The sequence below is a fragment of the Pan troglodytes genome, chromosome 5 (assembly GCF_028858775.2).
Source record: "Pan troglodytes isolate AG18354 chromosome 5, NHGRI_mPanTro3-v2.0_pri, whole genome shotgun sequence".
NCBI lineage: Eukaryota > Metazoa > Chordata > Mammalia > Primates > Hominidae > Pan > Pan troglodytes.
The window spans coordinates 56,699,175-56,713,458 of record NC_072403.2 but is presented as its reverse complement, the minus strand read 5'-3'; the positions used below and the strand labels follow the sequence as shown (position 1 = coordinate 56,713,458).

The window sequence follows — 14,284 nt, the reverse complement described above, 5'->3', positions numbered from 1 at the left end:
GGAAACAGAAGGGAAGGGAAAGTCAACTCAGCTTTAAATTATACATTTTTTTTTATTTCTCTTCAACTTATCCAACTTAAGAAATAGCATTGCCTCCTTAGCTCAACTTTATGTTCTTTTGGATCTAGAAAGCTGTGTCTCTTCACCTTGTTATCCTCTACAGAAGCTAGTGCATTGCCCTCTATATAGTAGAGTTTACTATGTTGAAATTAATTGAATCATTTGCTCAGGCTTATAAAAATATTTACCAGCAAGACAAAGTTTTCTGAATCTTTCTCTAGGGCTTGGAATTTCTCTTTTGTTTAGAAAAACAATTGCTCTCTAAATCCATCATCTGACTATATATCTGAGATGTATATCTTTGAGAGAAGGTCAGAAAGGCTACTTCAAAGTAAACTGTCTTATTATACACATCACATTTACTAAGACATCTCTACAAATAACCTGTTTGTCCATATGCAATTGCATGGATATAACCAGGTGTAAATTGTAAAATATCTCTTTAGAGCCTCCAGTAACTCCATTCATTTTTTGTGTAGTGGTAACTCCATCTCATTATTGAAAACACAAAGAATATTTTATTGTGAATACATCCCATATATCTGAACAAAAAATAGGCTGAAATTAATCTTTATATTTTGACAGAAAATCATTCATACTAATGTACTGTTTTACCTGTAGATTTGTGCTTTAAAAATCTTTAATTTGTAATAGAGAACTGAAAAACTTTGCCTCATGTTAAGAGAATTTCTGGCATTCAAGAATCGGGTAGAAGAAATATTTAGAGTGAAGGAAGCCTTTTCTTGTCTCAAACTCATGTTAAATATGTGGCTGAGTCAATTTTAACATAATCTTTGAGGGTCTCAAAATTAGCCTTGAGTCAGAAAGAACAGTGGTATTACCAGCTGTTTCACTTACTTTCTCACTTGTTAATCTGTTCTTTCCTTTATTTCTCCATTCTGTCCTATCTTGCTTTCTTTTCCATCCTTATATTCCCTTCCTCATTCCCCCTTTGGAGAATCATTTAACATATTCTTTGTCTTTTTATGCTCTTAAATCCTGATGATTAAATGCCAGAAAACAGAGATCTTTCTAAAACTCAGTGCCCTCTCTTCCTGCACTACCACTCCTGATTTGTATATATACACCCCACCCCCAGAAACTAGAGGGTTGGAAACACACTTAACATTCATCAGAAGATACTGGGTCATCAGGAACACTGTAGAAGTAGCATTAGAATTGGGTCCCTTATACACATCCCTTTAAAAATATGCTAATTCAGATATACACAACCCTTCAAAATATGCTAATTCATTCTTTCATGATCCACCTAAATTATTGTAGTTAAATTGATAAGTCAAATTGATTTTCTATTACGATTTGGAGGACTCTGGTGTGGCAGGATGTCCAATGGCAACTAGAAGACTTCCAGAAGGTCACGTTAAATCTCTTTAGTTGCTTATTGCTGAACAAGCCTATTAACTTTCCTCAACAGCCCTCTGCTTAACTAATTCTAAGTAGTTCATAATATATTAGATAAATTGTTGTGGGGAATTAGATAAAATATATGAAGGCATACTATAAACTGTACAAAAGCTAAACAAATATTAATTATTGTTTTAATTATACTTTTCAACAAAATCTTTTCCTTCAAGTTCATTCAAGGCCCCAGTCAAATTCTGAAAATACTAATTAGAAGAAAATACACAGTCTCAAATGGAATGATAAAATGTCAAGATACTGAAGGTTCACTGGATATCCTCTATGTATATCCCGGGAGTCCTCATCTGAAAATGAAGATCTGGTTGACTCAGTGATCTATTATTTAAAGGAGAGGGAGAGGAAGAAGGAAATGGAGATCTACCTATATATTCAGAGACACACACACATGGAGAGAGAGAGAGAGTGTGTGTGTGTGTGTGTGTGTGTGTGTGTGTGCATCTTGGCTCCACTTACTAAATCTCTATCGAAAAGAAGAGGCAGGGGAGAAGGAAGAGGAGAAAGAAGACTATAAAACACAATATTCCTGCATCTGGTACTATTGACTAAACACTCTGAGGATTTCTTGTAAAAGGGACCCAATTCTAATGCTACTTCTACAGTGTTCTTGATGACCCAGTGTCTTCTGATGAATGTTAAGTGTTAAGTTGCTTGGTTTTTTTCTCCTAAACAAAGAGGCCAAATGCATTGCCAGTGCTTTGCTTTCTTTAATGCCACTATTGTGCAGGGATTCACTCAGCAAGCTAGAGGAATAACACGTGGGTGTTGAATACAAAGAGGCAGCGGGTTCCAAATGCAGCCTCCAAAAGACAAGGCTGTCTCCACACTCTGCATGGCATGGAATAAAACTGTGTTTTGTCCAAAATTTAAAAGCCTGACCTGCGGGTCCTTAGAGGAGAAAAAGACTTCCTGCAAAGGTGACATCTGGATTCTCTCCTTGCTTCTGCTGCTACTGCTGTTTTTACCACCATTTTCTATATTCCCATTTCTTTGCTGCAACTGTCAAATTTTAAGTTTGAAAATATTTTATTCTGCCCTCTTGCATGAAATAGTTGGAGGAGGGAAAAGCTTATGATTTCTCAAACAGATATAGTCATTTTATTGTAAAAGGGTTTAAAGGCCCCACCATTTCTTCCAGAAATTTTAATAAGCATATAGGAATAGCCAGCTGGCTAATCCTAGGAATATCCCTCCTCCCTGATCATTTTATAGAAAGATCCTGTGGTCAGGAAATATAAAGCTTTCAACACATTGACCACAGCTAGGATTATAGCCTCATATGGTAGAGATTTTTCCCACTGTCTTTTTCTGGGTCTTGTCAATATCCAGCCGTCCTCTCAGGGGTGTTGAAGTCACCTTCACCCTTCTCACCGGGGAGAACTTCAAGATTGACTGCACTAATGAGGGAGTCTGGAATTGAGACATTACATGTAAATCCATCACTGTGATTAAACTTAGCACGCACACTGTGTGTGCTTGGTAGTTTGAAAGAGCCTGGCTATTAAATGGCTTCATATTTTTATACCTTTTGGCACCCTCATAAAAGGACTTAAGGAAACAGAATTTTTCCTCCACAGCTACAGATGGACTAAGGCAAATCTATGCTAAGAAGCTATAAAATAATTTGAAATGTCTTAGGTTCATTGATAAATCAAGTCAGTAGCTCTGCAGAGTACTGTTAAAATGTATAAAAACATATATATTAATAAAGTTATACATGTATGTAAAGATAGATATATGGGGTAACACCTATTAAATTGCAAATGAAGTAAAACCTCATTAATTCAGACTCACTTAAATTGGAATTTCTGATCTACTGAAAGTCTGGCTAAGCAGAAGTTTTCCTTTACCATATCAATGGACAAAAGACTTGCTGAACAAATCTGTAGTGTAAATAAAGTTTATAGGGAGCATATGTAGACTGTTTAAGAGAATACACTGTTGTTACCATCCTCAAGTACTTCAGGAACACCCATTTACACACAGATAATTGAGAGTATAATTGCAAAGCATTCTTAAGTATTAACCAAAGTAGGCACTCTAAGGACCTCTAAAAGGAATCTTTAGTTATTGCAGGTCCACTTCTTTCATATACTTTAAAGAGATAAATCTTCATCCTTTTAAAAATATTCCATAGTTCAAATTTCCCACAAATGTGAGAAGCACATCTTTCTCTAGCTAATGCAAATTAATAAGCTGCTAAAACATATATTATGCTATAATACATTAATATACTAGATTTTTTGCTTTTGTGTTTCAAGTATTTTAGCGAAATTTGGTATTTGCATATTTATGTGATGCCTGTGGATGCATACTTATATTTATAGCAGTATAGGATGACAGAAAGAGCACTGACCTTATCAGCTCTGCCACTATCTTGCAAGGTGAGCTTGAGTGTCAACTTGAGCCTAGGTTTCCTCACCTGTAAAATCAAGAGAAGTGCTATGGTAACCACCCTACATCTCAGACTTGGTGCAAGGATCAGATGATGTTATTTAAAGTAATGAAAGTACTTCATAAAGTGAAAGGCAAATATGTTCTCATTATTTTCTCTGCAATGGATACTTATCTTTGATTTAGAAGGAAATGAAGATGACACATATCATATTGAAATAACCAGATATATATTTTATGTTCATTATTACCAAAAAGTGTACTGTGTCCCACTTGGGGTAAAATGGAAATTGAAGCAATCTACAAACATCTATTCATTCTATTTACCATTTACAGTGCAGGGGCAGGCATTGAAACCATAAGATTTTTTTAGCAATTTGTAGGAATATTTTAGATTTTAAAAATCTTTGCGATTTAATGTGTCAAGTAAGTGGAGTTTAAATGAAAATCTCACAAACACACAAGTTTTAGAAAACACAGAATGGGTCAGTCCTAAGGGCCGATAAAACAGTATGTCCAAATCAAGACCTCTGTAGCTTGGTTCATCTGCCCTCTTGTAGCCAACACCTAGCACAGTGGCTAGCACACACTTAACAATTATTTGTTCTACTGTGATGCCTCTTGGTGAGCTATTAGCAAACTCTAGATAGATTTGCAAATGCAAGGACAATATATGTGCCCTCAAGGACAAAATAACTGTAAATTTCATAAGGTAAAGGACTAGGTCTGTCTTATTTTCTGATGTAGCCCCAGATTGTAGAACTTGGTGATTGTTCAGTAGAATGTGTTGGGGATTTTTAAAAAGAAGAACTTATTTAGGCCGGGCGCAGTGACTCATGCCCGTAATCTCAGCACTTTGGGAGGCCGAGGCAGGTGGATCACCTGAGGTCAGGAGTTCAAGACCAGCCTGGAGAACATGGCGAAGCCCCGTGTCTACTGAAAATACAAAAATTAGCTGGGAATGGTGACATGTGCCTGTAATCCCAGATACTAGGGGGCGCTGAGGCAGGAGGATTGCTTGAACCTGGGAGGTGGAGGTTGCAGTGAGCCAAGATCATGCCACTGCACTCCAGCCTGGACGACAGAGTGAGACTCCATCACAAGAAGAAGGAGAAGGAGAGGAGGAGGATGAGGTCGGGAGGGGGAGGAGGAGGAGGTTGGGAGGGAGGAGGAGGAAGAGGAGGAGGAGAACTCACTTAATGAGCAAGCAACTCCTAGAGGTTATGTCTTATGTAAGTTGACTAAGATGTGGTCTTTATACTCAGTTTATCATATGAAGTGACCAGGGAGACAGAATTTTATAGAACTATGGGACAAAAGAGTAAGTGTCAAGTTATGAAATAAAGTGCTCTGGGAACATACAGCACTGTTTTGCTATGCCTGTTGCACATTAAAATCATCTAGGGATTTTTTGAAGCACTATCAGTGTTCCAGATCAATTAAAACAAAGGATGGGGCTTGGGCACTAGGATACTAGTATTTTTTTTTTTTTTTTTTGAGATGAAGTCTCGCTCTGTCACCCAGGCTGGAGTGCAGTGGCGCGATTTCAGCTCACTGCAAACTCCACCTCCCGGGTTCACGCCATTCTCCTGCCTCAGCCTCCCAAGTAGCTGGGTCTACAGGCGCCCGCCACTACACCTAGCTAATTTTTTGTATTTTTAGTAGAGACGGGGTTTCACCATGTGAGCCAGGATGTTCTTGATCTTCTGACCTCGTGATCTGCCTGCCTCGGCTTCCCAAAGTGTTGGGATTACAGGTGTGAGACACCACACCCAGCCAGGCACTAGTATTTTTTTTAAAAAATTAGGTGATTCTAATGTGCAGCCAGCAATAGAATAGTTGACAGAGAAGTTAAAAAGGAGTAATTATAACAGGTAGAGGAGTTAGGAAAGGACATTTTCTCAGGTGAAGTAATATTTATACTAAGTCTATTTGTCTTTATGATTCATGAAGTCCAGAAAAAATGCCAAATTTTTCTCCTTCCAAATTTTCAACAGATCTTCTCCTAGAAGAGAAACAGATTATGAAGACGAGTTCCTCCCATGCACTGCTCTTCCCAACTCTTTGAAGTTCTAAATCCCAAAGACTTAAAGTGGTACCCAAGAATCTTAAAAGTCCTAGACCACATCTCACTTCGGAAAAAGATTCAATATCTGGATCAATTCAAGACACTGAATTGATAAAGATTCAATTCAACCTAGAGCAAGGTTAGGAAAACAAAAGGAGAACAAGGACCTTGTGATTCTCAAGTGGATGAATGTTTGATATTTATCTAATCTTCTTCACTTCAAGAGTTCTTCACATGTGGGCAAACCCAAGGATGTGGATTTAATCAGGGCTAGTATGACTTGAGAAGTCAAAGCATTATCTTTATCTGTCATAAGTTTCAATCATGTTCATACTTAGTTATAATAATTTACAGTCACTTTTATTTATAATAATAGGCAAATGACTTGGACCCCATATTGAGAAGGGAAACAACAGGGTTCTTTTTCTTATTACTCTGACTTTCCAATACCAACGAAGTTGGAGGAAAAATTTTTCCCTCTTCTTGCAAGTAATGCCAAAAATTGTGCACCAAAAGAGTATCCATTTTAAAGGATCTGTTTTTAAAAATAATTACTCAGGAGTAAATAGACAATCTACAGAATGGGATAAAATATTCACAAATACCCAACAAAGTTCCAATATTCAGAATCTATGAGGAACTTAAACAATTTAATAAGCAAAAAACAGATAACCTCATTAAAAAGTGAGCAAAGGACATGAACAGACACTTCTCAAAGAAGACATACAAGCAGTCAATGAACATATGAAAAAAATGCTCGAAAGCACTAATCATCAGGGACACGCAAATCAAAACCAAGATGAGATATCATCTCATACCAGTCAGAATGGCTGTTATGAAAAAGTCAAACAATAACAGATGTTGGTGAGGCCATGGAGAAAAGGAAACACTTATACACTGTTGGTGAGAATTTAAATTAGTTCAGCCTCTGTGGAAAGCAGTTTGGAGATTTCTCAAAGAACTACCTCTTTTACCAAGGACTCACCAACATGGGCCACGTTTGCACCAAAACCATGAAGAAGGCTGCCTGGGTCATCATAGAAAAGTACTACATGCACCTGGGCAACGACTTCCACACGAACAAGCACATGTGCAAGGAAATTGCCATTATCCCCAGCAAGAAGCTCCACAACAAGACAGCAGGTTATGTCACCCATCTGATGAAGCAGATTCAGAGAGGCCCAGTAAGAGGTATCTCCATCAAGCTGCAGGAGGAGGTGAGAGAAAGGAGAGACAATTATGTTCCTGAGATCTCAGCCCTGGATCAGGAGATCATTGAAGTAGATCCTGACACTAAAGAAATGCTGAAGCTGTTGGACTTTGGCGGTCTGTCTAACCTGCAGGTCACTCAGCCTACAGTTGGGATGAATTTCAAAATGCCTCGGGGACCTGTTTGAATCTTTTCTGCAATGCTGTATTATTTTCAATAAATCTGGGACAACTACAAAAAAGAACTAAAAACAGAACTACCATTTGACCAAGCAATCTCATTACTGGATATATGTACCCAAAAGAAAAATAAATCATTCTATGAAAAATACACATGCCCCTGTATGTTCATTGAAGCATTAGTCACAATAGCAAAGACATGGAATCAACCTAGATGCCCATCAACAGTGAATTGAATAAAGAAAATGTGGTACATATACACTGTGGAATACTATGCCGCCATAAAAAGGAACAAAATCATGTCCTTTGCATCAACATGGATGCACCTGGAGGCCATTATTCAATTGAATTAATACAGAAACAGAAAACCAAATATACTTCATATTCTCACAAGTGAGAGCTAAACATTGGGTATACATTTACATAAACATGAGAACAATAAACACTGAGGACAAGAAGACGGGGGAGGCAGGGAAGGCCAGGCACAGTGGCTCCCGGCTATATGTTACTTTTGATGAGTATAAGGTGGATCACTTGAGGTCAGGAGTTTGAGACCAGCCTAGCCAACATATGGAAGCCTGCCTCTACTAAAAATACAAAAATTAGCCAAGCATGGAGGAGGGCGCCTATAATCTCCACTACTCGGGAGGCTCAAGCAGTGGAATGGCTTGAACCAAGGAGACAGAGGTTGCAGTGAGCTGAGATCACACCACTGCACTCTAGCCTGGGTGACAGAGTGACACTGCAAATCAAATAAATAAATAAATAAATAAAATGGAGTGGGGAGGTAAAGGTTGAAAAACTACCTACTGGGAACTATGCTTACTACCTGGATGATGGGTTCAGTCATACCCCAAACCTCAGCATCTTGCAATATACCCATGTAAAAAACCTGTGCATGTAACTCATAATCTAAAATAAAAATTGAAATTTTAAAAATAAAAAATAAAAGTAAAAAGTTATAAGTTTAAAAATATTGTACTCCAGTCCAATTGGATCAGAATTTTTTTAAGCTCTCCTCCTTCAAAGCCATAGAAAGATATGTAGAAAAAAATTGACACCAATATCTAAAATAGAAACCTAAGCTCTAACATCTATTGTAGAGGAAAGAGCACTTTGAAACCAAAGTTATATTTGCAGTTCTGTCGAGAGTTACATGCCTGAGGTTGGACAAGCCATTCTTTAACATCTTATGATGTTAAAAGAACTCTTTCCAAGCTAATGTTGCATCCTATTTTAAATTCAACTTATTAACAACAGTTTCCAAATGCATCCAAGGCAAGTGTATTAGTCTGTTCTCAAACTGCTAATAAAGACATACCCAAGACTGGGTAATTTATAAAGGAAAGAGGTATAACGGATTCAGTTCAGCATGGCTGGGGAGACCTCACAATCATGGCAGAAGGCAAAGGAGAAGCAAAGGCATGTCTTACATGACACAGGCAAGAGAGCTTGTGCAGGGGGATTCCCATTTATAAGATCATCAGATCTTGTGAGACTTATTCACTACCACCAGAACCAGAACAGTATGGGGAAAACTGCCCCCATGATTCAATTTTCTCTACCTGGCCCTGCCCTTGACATGTGTGGATTGTTATAATTCAAGGTGAGATTTGGGTGGGGACACAGCCAAACCATATTAGCAAGCAAGTGAATGTCCTGAGGTAAAAAAGTTAACATCCCTCTAGTGTTTTCGGCATTGGTTTACAGATGCCAATATTAAAAATCACTTGAAATTTGGTTTCACCATTACCACCTTTGAACAGGAGTTTTACATCTCATTCTAAGTATTTAGCACCCTGGCCATTCTACCTGGCTGAGTTATGAAGATTATATATATTATCTTTTTTTTTTTTTTTTTCAGACAGGGGTATTACTACATTGCCCAGGCTGGTCCTGCAGTCTTGGGCTCAAGCATCCCTCCTGCCTCAGCCTCCAGAATCCAGAGTAGCTAGGATTACAAGTGTGTGTCACCATGCCCAGCTATATATTACTTTTGATGGGTATAGGTAGCCCATGTGGACTTTGTTGGTAGTCAGAAACTTTTTCTTACACAGCTATTGCTTATCTAAATAAAAGAGCCATAGCTCCTGCACTCTATTTTTTCTGCCTAAGTAAGGCTGTGTGTGGATAAAATGTTACTAGGCAGTAGAAGGAAACATTAAAAGGGTACTGTTATCATTACAGTTTTAAGTTCCATCTTACTTATTCAAGGACTACAAAGCAATGGATTAAAAAGTTGCATGACTAGAATAAATGACAGAACAGATCAGTCCTAGAGACACCACACTTTCAGGCCTGCCACTAATAGATCCAACAAGTGTATTCAATTCAACTGTACACTTACAGACCTAACCAGAGCCTGAGAACTCATGACCACTGTTGCCTGTGTAGATTCAGAAAATGTGCTTCTACTCCCTCCATCCATATATATTTCATAAGCCCTTCTTTCGTATTAATGAGACCTTAAATATTACCTATAGGGCCCCATAAACCCCTTGCTATATGCCCTGTGTGGCCAGGTGCTTACCGACCCAAAGACTTGTCAAGGAATCAGCTGGATAGAAAAGGAATATAACATGTGTTTGATTGGCATGATGAATTATATTATTAAAACAACCCAGGGTATGGATGATGGCAAGTCCAAAGGAGAATCAAAATCACCCAAATCTTCCCTATAGCTGAGAAGGGCCACAAAGGACCTAACTGATTATAAGGTTAGAAATTACATTTTCAAGTTCCCATCTGGAGGCATGTTTGTTTCTTGCTGTGTAAGTTTGCTCCTGAGTTCTTCAATGGCCTGTTTTGAAAGGGTGCAACTGAAACAAATGTCTCTGTCTTAAAGACTTGAAAAAAAAAAATCATTGAAAACAATGTAGGGATATAAATGTCTGCGCCCACAGCCAAGATAAAAAATGCAAAGTCTGGGCCACCTTGCCTTTAATTTTCTAACTGCTGTTTTGTAAGGCTGTGTCATGCTTCTCAGTTCAAACACGCTTTGGCTCTTTATTATTCATGGACCTTTTTCTCAGTCAGTGGTGTTGAATAATAAAACAGCCCAGGATCAAATGGGCCAATTCTCCACGCCTGACACCAACTGCTACTGTTCGCTGGGCTCTGCCAAGCGTTGCCTCTGATAATGAGTGGGATTTGGTTAAACAGTAAATTAATGAATAATGAAATATCCAGGTTGATCAGTTAGAGAGCACGCTTGCTTTGCCCTGGGCTAAATGCTTGGGGCAGAAATTACTCTCAAACGGCACTTGCCTGGCTGCTGGTCTGGATAACTATTTTACAGCCTATTGCTTGACAGAATGCTGGGGAGGGGGAAGTCAGTGAGGGAGAGGAAAGGAAGGACAGAGTTATTAACAGCAAAAACAAAAAAAACAAAAACAACAACAACAACAACAAAAAAAACGGGACAGAGGAAGAATAACCTAGTTACCACCTTGTAGGTTTCTAAACTGCATGTGTAAGAACAAAGTCACAAATATGACCTGGAGAAGTCAGAGTTCCAAAATTCCCAACACATGTTTAACATCAAGGAGAAATGATGAGTGATAACAGTCTTCTACGTGTGCACATATGTGATTAAATGTAGAATGATTCAACTGCAAACTCATGTTTCTGTGTCCATGTTAGAGTGATGACATGCAGGGAAGCTATCCAGTATGCAGTTGACAGGAAAACTCTACCCTCATTTTAAGGTTTCAGACTCTGGTTACTAGACATATCCCCTTCTACAAATTTTAGAACATTAAAAATAGGATGGCTTTTCCAAATGACATCCATTAGGAAAAAAGTTTCACTGCAATTGTGATTCCAGGAGATACATACAGAGAGACAGAGATATAGAGAGATATTTTGTCACTTTTCAACCTTAACTTCACCCAAAAGTTTTAAGTTGTTATGGAGTTTTCTGCATGCATATGTAATAGGTTTGCTCATTCAAGATCGCAGGTATATCCTTTCCAAGAGACAAGCTTTGGATCATCAAAAACCCACAACAGAGTGCCATAAGGACAACATGTACCGAGAAAATGTGTTATTTCACTGTTTTGGAGGTACATTTCTCTAGTTGGTTATCTCTGGAATGTCTTATTCTTTCAGATGTTTGACCCTTTCAAATGGGCTTGAGATTAGTAGACTTTGCAGTTTTACACACTAAAGGTTGAAGCACTTTTCAAAAAATTGACAAACATGTAGTGAGTATTAGTGTTTTGTCAAGGTTGGGGTTTGGTTTGACTTTATTTGTTTTTAGGTGGATGAAAGAGGGATGTGCCTTCACAAAACTGACGAGAGAGTGAAAACGTATTCCGGAACCTAATTTAATAGTCCTCACATCTGAAAGTAAACCCCAAACAAGGTTGAAGAGAGGCAGACTGTCTTCTGCTCCTGTGTATAGGTGACATATGATAGGATCGTTTTTTAAATGCCCACAGACTAATAAAGATGGGGAAGAAACACATGAATTACCTATAGCTTCAGAGTACATAATTAGTACACTCCATTCCTCAGGGCCTGAGAAGCAGCAAGGCTTAGTTGATGTTATTCCATTAGTTTCATCCTGAAAAGCAGTGTCATAGACAAAGATTTAACCTCTGCACACTGGCACCCAACTCCCCCTCCCAAGAAAAAATAAAATGCTCTAATTGTCTTTATTACTTTCAGACATTGGCTCCAAACACAGATGTTCACTCCTGAGAATTAAAGGAAGGGTAAAAGGTCACAGGGACCAAGATCAGCTTGATCCTTCTTTAGATTATTTGGCCCCATTGTCTTGAATGGTCTTCATCTTTGAAGAAGAAAAGAATATTTAGATTGAACATAAAAGTGAACGCATCATTCAGGGGTCTCATTTCACTGGGAGGGCTCATGCCTGTGGCCCCCTCTCCTGCCTCCCTAAACATAGCAAAAGGAAAAGCATGTGAAACAACCTATTTTTAAAAAGCCTTGCTTTTGCCTCAATCTTGATAGTTCCCCATCTTTAGGAATCCCTGGCCAAAAGAATTCTATATTGAAAGCAAGAGAAGCAAGAGCCTTAAAACCTAAGCAATGAGAAAAACAACAACAACAACAAAAATTCCTTCTGCTTAACATATGCGTCTCTCATAAAATTCACATTGGCAAACACTACTTTGTTGTGGTTGAGTTTTATTTAGTCCTGATATTGGGGAGTTCCCATATTGTGATATGGTGTGTATGTGAGTAAGTAGCCCTAACTACAGTCCCCCAAAAGGGCCTTTCACCTAGTCACTTGGCAAACCATGTATCAGAGAGGATAACATTTACCCAAAAGTCTTCCCAAGATTGATGCTTTAATCTCAAAAGTTAGTGCTGGCATTTTTTGTATGTTTTTTATTTGTTTGGCGAGGACTAGCTAATGGAGCACTGAGGTTTGATTTGGTTTTATAGTTGTTTTCGTTGCGTTGCCTAGTACTTTCTCAGCCATTCTGTACAAAACCTACCTGACCCTTTTCAAACTTAGAACAAGCAGCTGACCGTTTAGAAGTAAAATCCAACGCTGTGTAGAAACTGTCTAAAGATCGGATTTCCTAAATCCGAGAAACTCGAGTTTCGAGTCGCACTCTCTTTGCCCAAGTAACCACCACCAGCCTTCCGCGCAATCAGGTGCTTCTGAGCTCTAGGGCATCTGATTGAGAGTCCGGACGCTGAATTTCCAGTGTTCAGGGCCTTATGGTTCACATGGCAAGTGCTAGGGCTCAGTGACTGGACTCGATCCTCCACCCTATTCTGCGCAGCAGACCTGTCTGGTTTGGGGAGTTTCCACACTAGAGAAGACTTGAATGACTTGCATGTTCAGTCTCAGTCTCAGAGAAGCTCCCCTTTCCACGTCTCTGTACCCCAGCATTCATGTGCCAGCTTTTCTCTAGTCATTTGATAAATGTCTGCACAATTCGGGACATGTGGCTATTACAGGGAACAAACTGTGGCACCCCTCCCTCCCCCCAAATTCTACGCCTATAGGCCGTGGCCATGCCCTCCTCCCAGTTAGGCAAATGGTTGGGTGAGCAAGCGTTGGCTAATGACATCTGACAGCCACATCCTTGAAACGTTTGCTAATATCTCCGCGAACAGGCACGTTCGGACGTTAACTGGTCGAGTTACAGATGACTGCCAGAGTTGCCCTCCGTGCAGCCTGGGCAAGTCACGCTTTGTTAAGTCCATTGGCCATTATGCTGATTTTAAAAATTTTAAAGAGCATTTTTATGCAGGGGACTCTCTCGACAGCAGGTGTGACCCCTATTTGGGCTCTGGACGCCTCTCGCCTGAGTCAGCTCCAGAAGGCTGCAGCCCTTAGGAGAGAGGAGGAAAAGCGAAGAGCAGGGTGGGCAGGAACTAATAGGTTTTCGAACAAGTGGGCGAAAAACTACCTGACCTTGCTAGCTTGTGACCAGCGTGGAACGTGTTGAACATGTGTGACAAAACTGCTTCCTCAATCTGAGCACACGCAGCTTACAAAAAAAAAAAAAAAATTGAAGGCTTCCCACGCTGCAGCCCCTTCAAACCCCAGTGCCCTGATCCCGAGGGCGCGCCACAAACTCTAGCAGGCGAGCTGCGAGCCCTGGCCCGTCACAGCAGCTGGGGTTACGCCCGGGGGCGCCACGGCGCGTGCGCCTGCGTGGGCGTCCGCGCGTGCGCGCTTGTTGACACCCTGCTTGGCAACCTGGAGAGCGTGCCTAGACGCGGGCTCCCGGCGCCGTGTGCGTCGGCTCGACGCAGGCTGGCGCGGCGCACGCGCGGTTCGTTGGCCCGCGGTCCCTGTGCCCGGAGCGTGTGTTATTACCCAGTCTCCCAACTGGTGTTGGTGATTGAGCTCTGGAAACCTGAAGGAAAGACAGTGGGAGTGCGCCGGCATGTGACCCAGGGGAGGGGCATGGCGGGACCCAAGCCGGGAAAGTAGACCCGGGG

The 14,284-nt window shown here is 40.0% G+C and overlaps 1 protein-coding gene and 1 long non-coding RNA gene across 4 annotated transcripts in view; one reads left to right on the top strand and one right to left on the bottom strand.

The window, feature by feature from the left end:
• LOC134810306 (uncharacterized) overlaps nt 1-13,992 on the bottom strand; it is a 211,630-nt gene extending 197,638 nt beyond the window's left edge. For 2 of the 3 annotated variants that reach the window (XR_010158041.1, XR_010158039.1), the window contains exons 1-3: nt 13,752-13,992; nt 11,828-11,918; nt 3,857-3,922 (exon numbers count right to left, since the gene is read on the bottom strand). This is a non-coding gene — a long non-coding RNA (uncharacterized LOC134810306). Of the gene's footprint in view, nt 1-2,575; nt 2,911-3,856; nt 3,923-11,827; nt 11,919-13,751 lie in introns of those variants that run through there. The other variant, XR_010158040.1, reaches the window with a different exon arrangement.
• LOC129144258 (small ribosomal subunit protein eS17-like) lies at nt 6,937-7,395 on the top strand. The gene has a single exon (XM_054685894.2). It carries the CDS (start codon nt 6,952-6,954, stop codon nt 7,357-7,359), a length of 408 nt encoding a protein of 135 aa, XP_054541869.1. The 5' UTR covers nt 6,937-6,951; the 3' UTR covers nt 7,360-7,395.
• Nucleotides 13,993-14,284: the final 292 nt, after the last annotated feature.

Coding starts and splice junctions, on each gene's coding strand:
- LOC129144258 (XM_054685894.2), top strand. CDS start 6,952: ATGGGCCACGTTTGCACCAAAACCATGAAGAAGGCTGCCTGGGTCATC.